This window comes from Microtus ochrogaster, unplaced genomic scaffold, assembly GCF_000317375.1.
Source record: "Microtus ochrogaster isolate Prairie Vole_2 unplaced genomic scaffold, MicOch1.0 UNK13, whole genome shotgun sequence".
Taxonomy (NCBI): domain Eukaryota; kingdom Metazoa; phylum Chordata; class Mammalia; order Rodentia; family Cricetidae; genus Microtus; species Microtus ochrogaster.
In genome coordinates, this window is record NW_004949111.1 from 4,275,441 (window position 1) to 4,291,394 (window position 15,954).

Genomic DNA, 15,954 nt, shown 5'->3' on the forward strand with positions numbered 1-15,954 from the left:
GCGGTAAAAAACAATGACTTCTCGAATTTTGCATGCAAATGGATGGAAATAGAAAACACTATACTGAGTGTGGTAACCCTGACCCTAAAAGATGAACATGGGATATTCTCACTCATAATTGGTTTCTAGCCATAAATAAGGTTCACGGAGTCTACAATTGGTGAACCTAAAGAAGCCAAATAAGAAGGTGTACTCAAGGAAAAACATATAGTTATCCTCTTGGCTATGGGAAGTAGACAAAATTTGCTGGGGAGAAAAGTGGGATCTTGGGGGTGGGGTGGGTTGGGGGTAAGGGGAGATGGGGAGAGAAAAGGGAGAAGGGGAGGATGGGGGGAACTTGGGGAAAAAGGAGGATTGGGATAAAGGAAGGCCTCAACTGAATGTGTTAGGTTTTGTTGACTCCACATGGGAGGCCTTATCCTTTCTGAGGAGTGAATGGGAGTGGGTTGGGGGAAGGGGAGGGGAAGGGGAAGGAGAGGGAACTGTGAATGGTATGTAAAATGAAAAAAATTAAATATTAAAAATAATTAGATATACATTTATGTATTTTACAAAAATATTATAGTGATTTGAATGTAATTGGCCTCCATAATTTTAAAGGGAGTAGCACTATTAGAAGGAATGGACTTGTTGGAATGAGTGAGGTTTTGGAGGAAGTATGTCACTGTGGAGGCGATCTCATACATGCTCAAGATACCACACAGTATTACAGACTACTTCCTGTTGCCTGCAAGATGTAGAACTCACAGGTACTTCTCCAGCACCATGTCTGCCTGCATGCCATCATGCTTCCCATCATGATAACTGACTCAATCTCTGAACAGTAAACAATTCACCCCAATTAAATGTTTTCCTTTATAAGAATTGCTGTAGCCTTGGTGTCTATTCATAAAAATAGAAGTCTTAACTAAGATAAATATCTCAATTGAATTGACAATTATATTTTACATTTAAATCAACCATAGAAAAGTCTGATTAATAAAATACATGAGAACTAATTATCTCACAATTGCCTTGAGACCAAAGGTTGTTTGGCTGATCAAGTACCATAATAAAAGTCTCAATACAAAAATATTCAATTTCTCTGGTCTTGGATAATACCTGCTTTAGCTATTTTTGTGCAGGTCAGAGCCAGTCAACAACTGAACTCATAGCTAATATAGCAGTTTGGAAATGTAGAAAGAAGAGATGTAAGTGGGGACATGGAATACAGGAGTTAAAAAAGAAAGGTAAAACTATCCAAACCCCTAGGATACATAATTTGCATCTGAGAATGGACTAAAAATTTTAACATAAAAGATTTTAGTATGTCAAAATTAACATAACCATTAACTGAACTCATATAGTACCCTAACTCTAAACACAGTTATAATCAAATCATTTTTAAAAGTTTGTAAAAATATTACAGGAATTGGTTCAACCTACTTACATTACATTTCCTCACAAACACATTAAAGGTAAATAAATATTTAGAATAACTGAAGTATTTGTCAAGTTTTCAATGAAATTATCATTCATATTCAATTTTAAAAATTAATTTTAAATTGGCATTTATAGCTGCTGGGAGAGTCAGAGTCAACTTTCTTGAGAGGCATGAGCCTTGGGATGTGAACAATACTCCAGGACCGGCCCCTTTCCCAAGAGTACTTGTGCAATATAGAATGTACTTGCCCAGAAAAAAAAGAAACTACAAGTTAGATGTGTAAGAAGGCAAGAATGTAGAATGTAGACATGGCAGAAGTGGAAAGTGGTAAATATGATCAAAATACATTGTCTGACATTACAAAAGAATACAAAATATTTCAAAAATAACTGAAGATTTCCTATAAACAGTAAATAAGAGATTTCATGAGCTCAATGGAGTTGTCTTAACATTTAAGACACAACATACACATAAACTGTTAGAACTAGAGGGGATCTAAGGATCTCCAACTTTCTGTTTATTGAGGCTTTTGGTGACATATTAAAAGAACTTAGAGCTACATAAAGGAGACTTCCTAAAACCTATGAAGGTGATCCTGGTGAGAACTCCTAATAAAGGAGGATATGGAGCCTGAACCAGCCATCTTCTGGAACCAGGTTAGGCTCCCAGTGGTAGGACTGAAACACCAACCCTGTCACAAAACTATGACCCACAACCTGTATTACCTGCAAGATGCACTGAGGCAATGGTGTCTCAGAGTTTGTGTGAGTGGCCAACCACTCATTGTTCTAACTTGAGGCCTAAGCCATGAGAGGGAGCCCAGGTCCAATACTACCTGGAAGGTCAGGATGCATAAGCTAGATGGCTCGGAGACCTAAGGTCAATGAAATGATTCTTAACAATATTCTGCTATACTCATAGATCAATGCCTAGTCAAACTGTCATCAGGGAGGCTTCACCCTGCAACTCTTAGAAACAGATACCAGATACAGAGACCCACAGCCAAACATCAGGCAAAGTTCAGGTAACCCAACAGAAGAGGGGGAAAAAAAAGGATTGTAGGAGCCAAAGGGGTTAAGGGCATCAGAACACAGCCCATAGAATTAACTAACCGGAACTCATAGGGGCTCACAGAGATTGAACCACAGAATCTGCATGTTTTCTGGACTTCTAACAAAAGAAGTTGAGGTATCTCTGACTCTTTTGCCTGTTCTTTGGACCCCTTTACTTCTATTGGGTTGCATCATTCAGTCTTATTATACCTTGATCAGTTGATATCCCTGGGAGGCCTTCTCTTTTGTGAAGGGAAACAGAGGAGCAATGAATCTAGGATAGAGAGGAGGTGGGGGGGGGAGCAGAAGGAGGGGCAAAGGGGAGAATGTCATTGGATGTATAAGAGAAGAATAAAGAAAGAAGATGTATAAATAAGAAGAAAGAAAAAAGGGAGACAACTCTTAATAGAGACAAGAAAATCTTGACCCAGCTGCACCACATCCTATCTATGTAAGTAGACTATTGGGTTAAATACTTGACTTCATTATGTTTTTGTACAATTCTGAAAAGTAGGGACAATAATGTAAACCTATCATCACTGCTAATATTTTTTTAAATTGTTTAAAAAGAAGGTACTGGAGAGATGTCTCAAAGGTTAAAATAGTTGTTGCTCTTCCAGAGAACTGAGATTCTGTTCCCAGGACTCATATTGTAGTTCAGATGATGCCTAACCTCTGTGGACATCTGCACACACAAGGTACACATACATACACTCTCTCTCTCACACACAAATACACATAAAGTAAAATGAATGAATCATGTTCTGTAGCAAAATAAAAAATGGAGCAGCAAAGACGTGCCAAAGAAAATAATAAAGCATTATTAAATAGAGTATCCATGCTGTAAGTCAGTTGTTCAAAGTTATATTATCAGAACAAATTTGTAAACTTTGACTAACTTCTACATTTCCCCCACCTTTAGTTACTACCAACCAAAGCTCTACTCTCCACTTCTAAGTTTCAAATTTCATATTCCACATACATGAGACAATGTTTTATTTGTATTTATGTACTGCCTCCTTATTTTATTTACTGTAATATCCTCCAGATTCATTCTTGTTCTTGAAAGTAGAGTGACTTCCTTCTTTGATGGTTGACTAATTCTACATTGTATGTGAGATTGTGTGTTTTTCATATTTCCTTTCTCCATCCATTTATTCATGGGCATTTAAAAAGCTTTTTTTATTATTCCACTGCACCTTCTTCCCCTCTAACACATACATTGGTGTTGCACATGTAGCAAGAAACCAGCTATGCACAGGTATAACCAAAATCTGGAGATAATTGAACACTGTGGATATAGTAGCTGTGACCTTCAGGGAACCCTCAAGAATCCTGTCACTGACATTGTGAATAAGAACAACTTACACAAGCCGGGTGGTGGTGGCGCACGCCTTTAATCCCAGCACTCAGGAGGCAGAGGCAGGCGGATCTCTGTGAGTTCGAGACCAGCCTGGTTTACAAGAGCTAGTTCCAGGACAGGCTCCAAAACCACAGAGAAACCCTGTCTCGAAAAAAAAAAAAAAGAAAGAACAACTTACACAAAAATTTTACTCCGAACATATTAATAAACTCAACATAAAGCCTGATACTCTCAAAAAGCTAGAAGAAAATGCAGGCAATACTCTACATAATAACAGGTGTAGGAAAGGACTTTCTGAATAGAGGTCCATTTGCTTGGGAATTGAAGACAAAAATTGACAAATTGGTTTTCATATTATTAAAAAGCATCTTACACTGCTAACAAAACAATCAGGTGAAGAGGTAACTCACAGAATGGGAGAGAACTTTGCCAGTTATACATCTGACAGAGGATTAATACTCAGAATATATAAAGAACTCAAAACAACAACAACAAAGTGTCAAAAATACAAAAGACCATTTTAACAAATAGGCTATGGATATGAACAGATAATTCTGAGGAAGAGGAGGAAGGGGAAGGAAGGCGGGAGGGAAGGATGGAAAAAAAGTAAAATAGTCATCGGGTGCTGGAAAAATGGCTTAGTGCTTAAGTGCACTTGTTCTTTCAGAGGGGTCTGGGTACATTTCCTAGGACCAATATGGTAATTTCAAAACATTCATAAATCTAATTCTAGGGTATCCAATGCCCTATTCTGACCACCTTGGGCACTACACAACCTAGTGGTGAAGAGATATTCTTGAGAACACAATGCTCATACATATAAAAATTTTTAATACCTAAATAAATAAAATATTCACTGTCTTTAGTGATTAGGGTAATGTAAAACTTTCACCTTACCCCAGTTAGAATGTCTAAGATCAACAAAACAACTGACTACAAATGCTGGAAAGGATGTGGGGATTCCTCATTCCTTGCTGTTGGGATTGTAAACTTGTACAGTCAGTCTAGAAAACAGTATGAAGGACTCACGGAAAGATAAAAATTAATATATCCTATGACCTTTGTAGCTTGACGTGTGCCCAAAGGAATCAACAACCTATTCCACAGATACTTGCTCAGCCATGTACATTGCTATTCTATTCACAACAGTTATGGAATTAAAAAAATAACTTAATGTCCTTCACTTGGCAATAGATAATGAAAATGTGTACAGATGAATTCTGGAATATTATAAAGAAAAGTGAAATCAAGTAATTTGCAGGTAAATGAATATAACTAGAAAATAATATATTAAATAAATCAATGACCCTGAAAGAAAAATGTCATATGTTCTCTCTTTTATTGTTCCTAGCAGCAAAACTTCAGATGCAAGTATACAGCCTGGAGTAACCACAGATGTCAGAAAAGTAAAAAGGTATCTTGGTTGGGTGGATCACTAGAGAGGGGAATAAAAGGTTACAGGCAACTTGGAAGTCACAGTGCATAAAATAGAGAAGCACTTTTACTGGGAAAAGGGGAAGTGAATACAGGAGAAGGAAGAAACATGGTAAAATAAAGAGGTCTGAGAAAGGCTGTAAAAATCATATTATTATCTATTTAGCTAAATTATATTTAATAATACATGCAATTTGAGATATATATGTAATCAAAATGAAGTTATTAAACTTTAGCTGACAATACTTCACAAAGGACCATAGACTAGCTAACACAACTTCCAGTACCACCCATTAGAAACCCCTTTTGAATTGTTGGTGAGGAAAATCCAAAAGATTCCTCCCCAAATAATACAGACTATTATTTTGACCTTGGATACCTCCTAGAGGGGAAAGGTAACTCCATATTGCTGAAGAAACAATGTACTTTGGGCCTAAAACCCATAGGATCTGAACTGAATCTGACCTGAGAGCTTCCAATCTCTGAGGACTAGCTTTCACTCTACTAGGTGCAATGGAATCTTCCAATAAAGAGAAACTGCCAGCATTCATTCCTAAGCAGCTGCAATGCCTATGAACAATAATGATAAATAACCTAAGGGTGCAACAGTTGTTGGTGGTAGCCAACTGGTCTCTAGTTGGACTTAAGGCCCACCCAACAGGAGGACAATCACATCGGTTACTAGAAACTGAGCAAACCACCTGGGGCAAGCAAGGTCATGTATCTTAGAGAACCTACTGCTGCTACTTTCCTATACCAGTATACTTCCCAACTGCATTCTAAATATCTATTCTTATTCCCCCAGGTAAGTTTATCTTTCATTCCACATCAAAGAATTTTCTCTTTATAAAAGAAGGAGACTATAACAGAAAACTATGACCGATAAAAATACAGAAAACAAGTAATTGTGTGGTGCCCAGCCCCAACTGATAATCTACAATAACTCCCACAATTAAGGTTCAGGGAATACCACATAAGAAGAGGCAGAAAGATTTTAAGAGCCAGGAGACCAAAAAAACTACTGTGACACAGCGTCTCCTAAAATGACAGAGTAGCTTAACTCATGCTGTCTCAACAATAAGGTTGCCAAAATAAAATCTGAAAAACACATTATCAGCAAACATGCTAAAATGGAAGAAGACAGAAGACATGTCACCAAGAGACAAAGAACAAAAGGCAACTAAGGCATGCTGAAAGCAAAGAAACAGTCCTCCCCAGGAAAATACCCCATAATTGGTTATCTAATACCATGTGATTAGTCCTGAACTCATATACACACAGGTAAAACTCGATAGACTGAGCAAGATATTTATATATTTAGTACACACACACACACACACACACACACACATGCACACACAAACACGAGCACACACACGTGTACATGTAATAATAATAACGAAAGCCAAAAGGGCCGTGATATCAAGGAGTGGGTGGGGATACATGTAAAGAGGGAAATTATAAAATCATATTTTGATTAAAAAATAAAAAAATAAAAATGGAGAATGTAAAACAAGGGGCTATGGATCTTAACAGAGTTCTAAAACAAATGAATAAATGAATAAATAAATGAATAAATGAATGAATGAATAAATAAATAAATAAATAAATAAATAAATGCTGGGCGGTGGTGGCGCATGCCTTTAATCCCAGCACTCGGGAGGCAGAGGCAGGCGGATCTCCGGAAAGTTCGAGGCCAGCCTGGTCTACAAGAGCTAGTTCTGGGACAGGTACCAAAGCTACAGAGAAACCCTGTCTCGAAAAACCAAAAAAAAATAAATAAATAAGTAAAACAAATGAGTTAAAATGGCTAATAAATAGCTAAAAAATAAGTTTAGCATCCCTAGCAATTAAGGAAATGCAAATTAAAACTACTATAAGATTTCATCTTATTTCAGTCAGAAATTCTAAGATGAATAAAGCAACTAACCACAAATATTGAAGAAGATATTGGAGGAAGGGAACCCTCATTCACTGTTGTTCAGACTGTAATCTAGTACAGCCACCCTGGAAATCTGTGTGAGGGATACCAAAAAAAACTAAAATTCAATCAACTATGTGATCCAGTTTATTAGCATATGACCCAAACGAATTGACACTCTACTCCACAGATGTTTGCTCAGTCATGTTCATTCCTGTTTTATTCAAAAATGTTAAGAGATGGGAACAGCCTAAATGTCATTACCTAGTGAATAGATAATGAAAATTTGGTTCATATACACTATGGGACACTAATCATCTGTAAATAAAATAAAAACAGGAAATTTGGGGGTAAAAATTAAACTAAAAATATCATCCTGGGTATTCTGTTTCAGACCTAGAAAGACAAATGTCATGTGCTCACCCTCATTTATGGATACTAGATACAAATCCTCAGTTGTGAGCAAATAACCTCAAGTAACCGCAGAAACAAGGAAAGTATAAAAAGCAACCATATGGATCAGGGGATTCTATAAAGTGGAATAACAGGATACAGGTGATAAGAAGGAATAAATAGGGAAAATGGAGGAAAGCCATTAACTGGGGTAGTGAAAGGAAGAGATATAAATAACATTAAAAATATTTGAAAATGTATAGGAAATCATATTATATTTATCTAAAATTACACATAATACATATAAGCATGTGTGCATCCACACATAGTTTAAATGAAGTCATGTAACTTGGGATGATAATGTTTCTTTCCAGGATCCACACACAAAAACCTCAGTATCAAGAACCAGAGGCCTCTTTTCAACTTGTCAGGAGAGTCCAATATTATCCCAACAAAATATAGCCTGTTCCTACTGCTCTTGGCTATCTCCCAGAAACTGAAGATAAGTCCTTATTTCAGAAGACAACAATGTTCGGAAACTCTACAAACTTGGAAGATTTGAGATGAGTCTAATCTGAAAGTCTTTTTCCTGAAAACTAGCTCTCATATACCAGAAGTAATTGTGTAAGATACAAAGAAAATGAAGTGTCCAATATATTATACATCTGTAACGCCTATGAAACACAATAGTTACCAACAAGGAAAAAAAACCTTACAGGTTAGTGACACCTGTACCTTCATGGTAAAGAACAGCTGTCTAATTGGACTTAAGGTCTGCACAACAGGAGGGAAATCATATCTAGTAATGTGAACCTAGCTAACTACATACCTATGATTAATGAGTTCATTAAGCCTGGGGAATAACCCAGTACAGCTACTTTCTTAAATCATAATTCCTAAATGTATTTTAAATTCTTATTCTTATACCCACACAGCAATGAAGATCTCAGACATCATTAAAGAAGCTTCTTTTTTGCAGCAGATGAAGATCATTTCAGAAAGACACCACTAGTCAAAATACAGAGAGCAACTGTGATACAGTGATAAACCTAGAACATACTCCATACAAATACTTTAAGGGAATATTGTAGAATAGGATGTGGGATATTCCCAGGAATTCACAAGGATGACCCCAGCTAAAACTCCTAGCAATAGCAGAGAGAGTACCTGAACGGGCCTTCTTCTGTAATCAGACTGGTGATTAACCTAGTTGTCATCATAGAACCTACATCCAGTAACTGACAGAAGCAGATGCAGAGATTCATATCCAAGTACCAGGCTGAGTTCCTGGAGTACAATCGAAAAGAGGAAGGAGGAATTATATGACCAAGAAGGGTCAAGATCATGACAGGGAAACCCAGAAAGACAGCTGAAAGGGAGCTAGTGGGAGCTTCTAGACTCTGGTCTGACAGCTGGAGAAGCTGCGAGGGACTGAATTCAGCCCTCTGCATATGGAGAACAGTTGTGTAGCTTGGTCTATCTGAGGGGCCCCTGGAAGTGGGACTAGGATCTATCCCTGGTGCATGAGCTGACTTTTTGGAGCCTATTCCCTAAGCCCATCCTATGGTGGGATGCCTTGCTCAGCCTTGATGCAAGGAAGTGGGGCTTTGTCCTGACTAAACTTGATGTGCCAGGCTTTGTTGACTCCCCATGGGAAGCCTTACCCTTTCTGAGGAGTGGATAGAGGTGGGTTGGGGAGGAAAGCAGGGGAGGAGTAGGAGGAGGGGAGAGAGGGGGAACTGTGGCTGGAATGCAAAATGAATTAAAAAAAATTTTTAAAAAGAAGCAAAAGAGTGTGTGAAGATTGCAAGATCCAAAGACCCAGGAGGTTTGTTGCATGATTGTGTCTTTTAGACATGTCAGACAAGTTACAACCATGAAATCAACAACATGGTTGCCTAAACTAGACAGGAACAATGAAAATACCAGTTGGCATACCAACAAGAATGGGTAAAATCTCAGAGGGTCCCACCCATAGATAAAAGCTATAGGCAATTAATGACTGATAAAAGAGGGAGAATTAGTATTCCCCAGGGATCAAAGCCCTAAATGATTTTCTAATACCAATTGCAAGTTGTGTTTATATATTTATTTGCATATATGTGTACTTAAACATATATGTTACAATAATTAAATAAAAATATTCCATAAATTTGAGAAGGAATATAGAAAGTAAAAGCTAGAAGATGAAGAGAGGGGAGAATTATGCAATTGTGTTTTAATTTAAAATGTAAGTATCTGAACTTAAATATGCAGCACTATATATAAGAAACTCTGACTAACCAGTTTTTAAAAAACTTTATTGGAACAATCAAAAATAAAGATTACCCATAAACTCCCAAGTCTTATCAGAGTTTAGGGAATGGTCTTCCGTAAGTTCAGTTCTGTTTTTCTCTTCAAATAACAGAAACCATTTATGCTTACAGTAGTTCTGGAACACGATGAAGCAGACAAACTAAAAGCTAGGATTCCAGTAAGGAAAAGGTCTTCATTTATTTGGTGAGAGAATGAATAGCAAAGTCAGGTGCCTATAATTCATTGTCTGCTTATTTTAAATACTTTTTAACAAGTGCTGTTATAAAATATGCCCATACCACCAAACAGAAGTTAACTAAAAATGCTACCTTGAACATTTCTTGCTGTAATGGTAATATTACAGAAAAAGTGAGATGTGAAATATTAAAGTTACGATATCAGTAACATTTACTGAGTGATTACAAATATTATTTTAATATTTTCAAATAATTTACAACTCTGTGAGAAATAGATAAAATAATTCATAAATTTATGAATTCATAAATACAAAAACATTGAGTCACACTTAAAATGACTGACAGAAAGTGTACTGAGAAAGAAAGGAAATGTTATTTGAACACAGGGAGCATGGAATTTCTTACATTATTACTGTCTTCATTAGTAAAGTCTAAAAACTAAAAGAAGATAATTCACAGAAACAATGATAGAAAACAATAGAAAAATTAGAATTCCATTCCAAAAGTAAGAAGTAAGTTGCTATTTCCTAAAACACAAGTTTATATTGGCTTTAGGAATTTTAATTTTTCAAAGATTAAAAATTATGAACAGTAGTACTAAATGTGAAAAATAAATAGAATACCATGTCCACTTGAAATGCTTCTGCATTAAAAATTGATACAACTGACTTTATTATAGACTTTCGTTGCTAATTGTACCATTTTAACTAAATATGAGAAAATAGTAATATATCAAAGCTATTTTACAGATGACAAATTCAAATAGTATAATTCTGCTTAAATTGTTTATTTTCATCTATGCATTCCCTGATCCAATTTACATAACATAGAATATTCTAAACCATCATTATTAGTCACTATGTAAATAAAACATTACAATATCTCAATGATTCATATTATCTTTAGAAGAGTTTCCACAGTTAAAATATTCTAAAGGCGGATTGCAATTTTGTCAAAGTATTCTTTGATTTGATAGCAATAAAGACATGTGAAGAAAGATGACTTTGGTTCTCTCCTTCTTATCAATAAATGTATTATTCACTTAATATCTGTTAACATGAACAGCATGTGATGGACTTAAGACTCATCTCTCAATGGCTAAATATATAAAGTGTAATAAAATTTAATTAGTAATAAAATTAATTACATTTAGCTCTCCTGTTATTGCACTTATTACCCTAAATTTCCCATCCTCCTCCTTTCTGTAGAATATATATCATATTTACTCTTGTTCTATATTTATATGCTGTCATTACTTCAGAATATTTTGCTTGCTTATAATTACATTAATCATATTAACATATTAGTTTAATCCTAATTAATGCATTAATTTCAATATCCACACAAGAATGGTATTAATTAAAACAAGAAAAATATTTATGCATGTGAATGTATGATCACGTGTTATTATTTGAAACTGAACCCTGGCAACTGCACATGCTACACAAGTTTTCTGACACTAAGCTATATCCTCACCCAGCCTATGAAATTTTTCTCATACTGTATTTATAGAAAATTCAATTGTGTGTCTTTAAACTTTAAATATTGAAACATTATCAATGAAAGACTGAAAAGTGCTATTTTTATGTACAAAAATTTTGTAAAATATGATTAACTAGCCATGTAAAAAATGAAGTGTGACACAGAGAGACATGAATCAAATCATTTTTAAAGTATCTTACCTTCTACCCACATACGAACTTCAGTGGGAGAGGATGTCACAACAGGATCTCCCTGGAAATAGTGGAACAAGCGTGCCATTTCTCAGAATGGACAGACAAAATTTCAATAGCTAAGAATGAAATAGTAAAACTTAATTAGGTTATTCATTTATTTATTCATATACTCTAAATTTTATATTCATATATTATAAGGTGTGGATGTTTGGAGGAAAATACGTGGCCATTCATTAATAATTAAATCATTATTTGTTGAACAGCTGTTGAAAAATACAGAAAATTCAAATAAATATCCCAATTTCTGTTTTGTACTGAGTAGGAACTGAAGGACTCCACCAAGAGAGATTGAAAAAATACATAAACCTTAATTAACTTTAAAAGTACAATACAAAAATTTTTAAGAAGTTTATGCTTATCTGCACAGAAAACTGTTTTATGCAGCAGGGGGCATCTGAGTCAAACCAAAGAAAACTAGACAAAAATGACCCATTGGGGGAGATGATAGAATTTTCCCCACCTACAAAAATTAGATATACAATTCTTTCTGGAATCAAACTATTTATTCTCAGATGATTATTAGTCTTCATAATTTTGAAGAACCCTGTCCCTTTCCCCATTTTTTTCTGCAGTTTTCAAGGTCCATGCTGTAACACTTAACTCTTTTTTTTTTTTTGTTTTTTCGAGACAGGGTTTCTCTGTGGCTTTGGAGCCTGTCCTGGAACTAGCTCTGTAGACCAGGCTGGTCTCGAACTCACAGGGAACACTTAACTCTTAATCCCTACATTAAGCAAAATCCAAACCAGGCATGGTGGCACAATCCTATAATTCCAGTTCTTCGGAGACAGAGGCAGAAGGATCAGAAATTCAATCTCATTCTCTGGCTAAGTAGAGAATTTGAGGTCAACCTGGGCAATGTGAGGCCATGTTTCAAAAGACAAAAAATAAATATGACAACAAAGAAAATGCAAAAGTGGCACATTAATAACAATTTAAGAGATAAGATTGTGATATTAAAGACACTCTCCAAACCTGTTTTTCATTTTACTTTCTATATTTTAACTAAATTATATTACCATATAGAAGTACTTTACAATATGTAAACAATATTCATATCTAAAAAGGTGTTTTAAAATAAACAAAGCAATTCTCTAACAAATATTAAATGTAGGTCTCACAGTGTTATCCTAAATAAGGAAGATCAAATTAGATTAATTGTATCACCATTCTCTCCCTCCTCACTTAGCCCAATTTACTCACACCCCTATTTACATAATTATTTCATTTCTTGGATTACTACAAAGTATTTTGTTTACCTGGACCTTGCTCTTCAATAAAACTGAGTTTGAAATTTGACTCAAATTGAGGAAATGTCATGGACTAACAGGATTTCTAGACCAATGCTGTCCAATAGAAGAACATTCAGCAAAGTAAGAATCTTCTACATTAACACTGTTCAATATGGTAGTTATAAGTCATATATGAGCATTAAGCAGGTAAAATTGTAGCCAACAATACTTGTGGACACAATAAATTTTTGTTAAGTTGACAATTTCATTCATATTTATAATGCATTCTGGTTATTTTCATTATTTCTTATCTCTGTCCCTCCCCATTAGTCCCTGCCCCGCCCTGACTCTTTTCCAGATACCTGACTTCATTTTGTTTTGTGGCCCATTTACTTTAAACAGCGTCATCTATCCTTTGGGCCTGTTCACTGTAGTACAGTGGGAGGCACTAGAGTTAACTTTAACTGTACTTGATTTTAATTTATTGAAAATTAATGATTACTACATTGCCAACACAATGTTGGAATTTTCAGTCAAATATTAGGGTTACATACTTAGTAAATCATCTTAAACTACTAAGGCTACTAATGAAATAGATCAGAAAAAAAATTTGCTTACTGTCAGACGCCAGCTGTCTTAAAATACAGATGAAAGCAGCAAGGAATCCACCAGCACGATGTGTGAGGATAGCAGAGACTATACAGGACAGAGAGGGTGGGAGATAAAATACAGATTTAGGTTAAGCATCAATGGTGAACTATCAAAGCTTTTCTCGATTATAAGAATAGATTTGATATTAGTATGTCACTTATGAGGTCCTGATATTCTGCAAAAAGTTTGTTCCAGTCAAAATGAAAATATGTCTTGTCATTCAAATATATGTATTTGATGAGTAAGTGATGTGTGCTTATTATATGCAAGCATGGGGAACTGGACTAGTTTAAAACATGTAGTTTGGCTGTGATTTCGTAGCGTTATTTAAAGTCCTCTAAGTTAAAAAAAGTGGGTCTTCAGTATGCAATGGGAATAATTTTTTCCATTCTTTTTCTCTAACCTACTCAAATGATTTGATTTTTTTGCCTTTCTGGCACCCACTGCTTTTCTTTTAACTGTTGATAAGAGGACTGTGGCCTGTTTTCCCAGACTGCTGCAAATCCTTATGTCTGTTTATACAAACCATTCACCCTTGGTTCTTATCTCAGCACTTACGAATGAAAATAAAAGAAAGGAAACAAACATTGGCAAAATAAAACTTAAAACTAAACTATTTGTGGTCTAAAATAGTGGAAAATTTTCTTTTCAGACCCCAGACTCTATTCCTATGAATGTTGTGTAGCTTTGAAAAGAGCTAATTAACCTTGCTTTATGCTCAAGGGCTTGGGTCTACAGCCTGTGTAGGGTGCTGAGCTGGAAACTGGAGGGCCCCTAATTATTAGCATTTTAATTAAGCTGGATGTATTTTAAATACACAATAGATGTCCTATTACCACATCCAAGACATTAAAGCGTTAAAATTTAAAGTGAACCAAATTCTACAACAGCAGCTGAACTGACCACGGTTATATCTGTGAGAGAATTATATAAATAATGCTGACAAGGATCATAAAAGGTGAATCATGGGCTCAGGGGATTTAAACATTTAAACAGCAGTTGGACTGCTGTCTAATCAAGCCATCCCCCGTCAAGGTGCGGGGGGTAGGAGGGGGGGGAAGAAAACGGAAAAAAGCCAACATTCTAAGGTAAAAACGGCCAGCACAGTATGCCAAAAGCCAAAATTTGTGTGAAAATTTCCTCACGCGGAGCTCAAATCCTCCTTCCCAGAACTCACACCCCCTTTTCCCCCTATCCCTCCACGCTGTGGCCAGAGCTCACGACGAAGAGAAATCTCGGGATTTCCGCCTGAGAGAGGGGCCATTCAAACTCCCAACCAAGGGGCCAAACTGTCAGCGGAGCGCTGCCTTTTCCCGCCCTCGCCTTCCCCTCCGACTCCCGGGCCACCCTGTCCTCACCCGAAGTTCCGCCTCCGCTCCCTCCGGACCTCTTCCCACCCGGCGAAGAGCGACGCCGGGCGCCCGTCTGGACGGTGTGGGGACGCGGGGCCACCCTGGGGAACCCCCCGCAGCGGCCCGTGGCCGTTGGCTCCCACCCTCCCTTCGGCCCGGGCGCCTCGCTCCGCGACTCCCGCGCCTCTCCCTTCCCGGACCACGCGCGCTTCGGAGCAGCCCGCGAGGCGGCTTGTCCTCAGGGCGCCCAATGGTCCCGGCCGAGCGCCGCAGCCCCTCGGAGGGGCACGACGGGGCACGTCACTTACTTGTCCGTCGCTCTAGCTCCGTGGTCGGGTCGCCAAGGGGGACGGGATCCCCGTCAGCGGCCGAGGCCGGCCATGGAGTCGCCTCCGCCTCGCGCCCCGTGCCCCGTGCCCCAAGCCGCGCTCGCACTCAGCCGCCGGCCGACGCGTGCTGAAGAAGCTCCGCTGGCCGTCGACGTGACGTAGCGCCTGCTCGGGGAGGGGGGCGCGGGGGCGTGCGCCGCCGCGCCTCGGGCCGGGCTTTGACCCTTGACCCTTGCCGCTCCGGGGGCACCCGAAAGCCTCCCCGCAAAGTTTGCTCGGCCTGGCGAACTGTCGGAAAAGCCGGCAGAGCTCCTTATGGAGTCTCGCGCGACATCACGCGCGCCCCCATGGCACTCGCTGAAAGAGCGTGAATTCAGCGGAGGGAGAAAACTCGCTGGGGAGCAACAGGTGGCCCTAGGCTCCCGAATAAAGGGATCCTGCCCCGGAGACCTAAGGCCACGGGAAAAGTGCCCCTTCCTAAAGTCTGCACAGAAGCTACCTTCCCTTACCTAATCTTCACAGCCTCTATGATTGAGGTCCTGACTTCGGGGTGAGGGCGGAGGAGTCCGGAGAGGCTAG

General features: G+C 37.9%; 1 protein-coding gene across 1 annotated transcript in view; it reads right to left on the bottom strand.

Annotated features, from left to right (window-relative positions):
- Window positions 1–15,452, bottom strand: part of LOC101997307 — a 453,400-nt gene extending 437,948 nt beyond the window's left edge. The window contains exons 1-3 of the mRNA XM_026789039.1: window positions 15,355–15,452; window positions 13,662–13,739; window positions 11,761–11,870 (exon numbers count right to left, since the gene is read on the bottom strand). Of these exons, the coding sequence (XP_026644840.1) occupies window positions 11,761–11,839 (79 nt within the window). The 5' untranslated portion in view covers window positions 11,840–11,870; window positions 13,662–13,739; window positions 15,355–15,452. The remainder of the gene's footprint in view (window positions 1–11,760; window positions 11,871–13,661; window positions 13,740–15,354) is intronic.
- Between the last annotated feature and the right edge of the window lie 502 nt (window positions 15,453–15,954).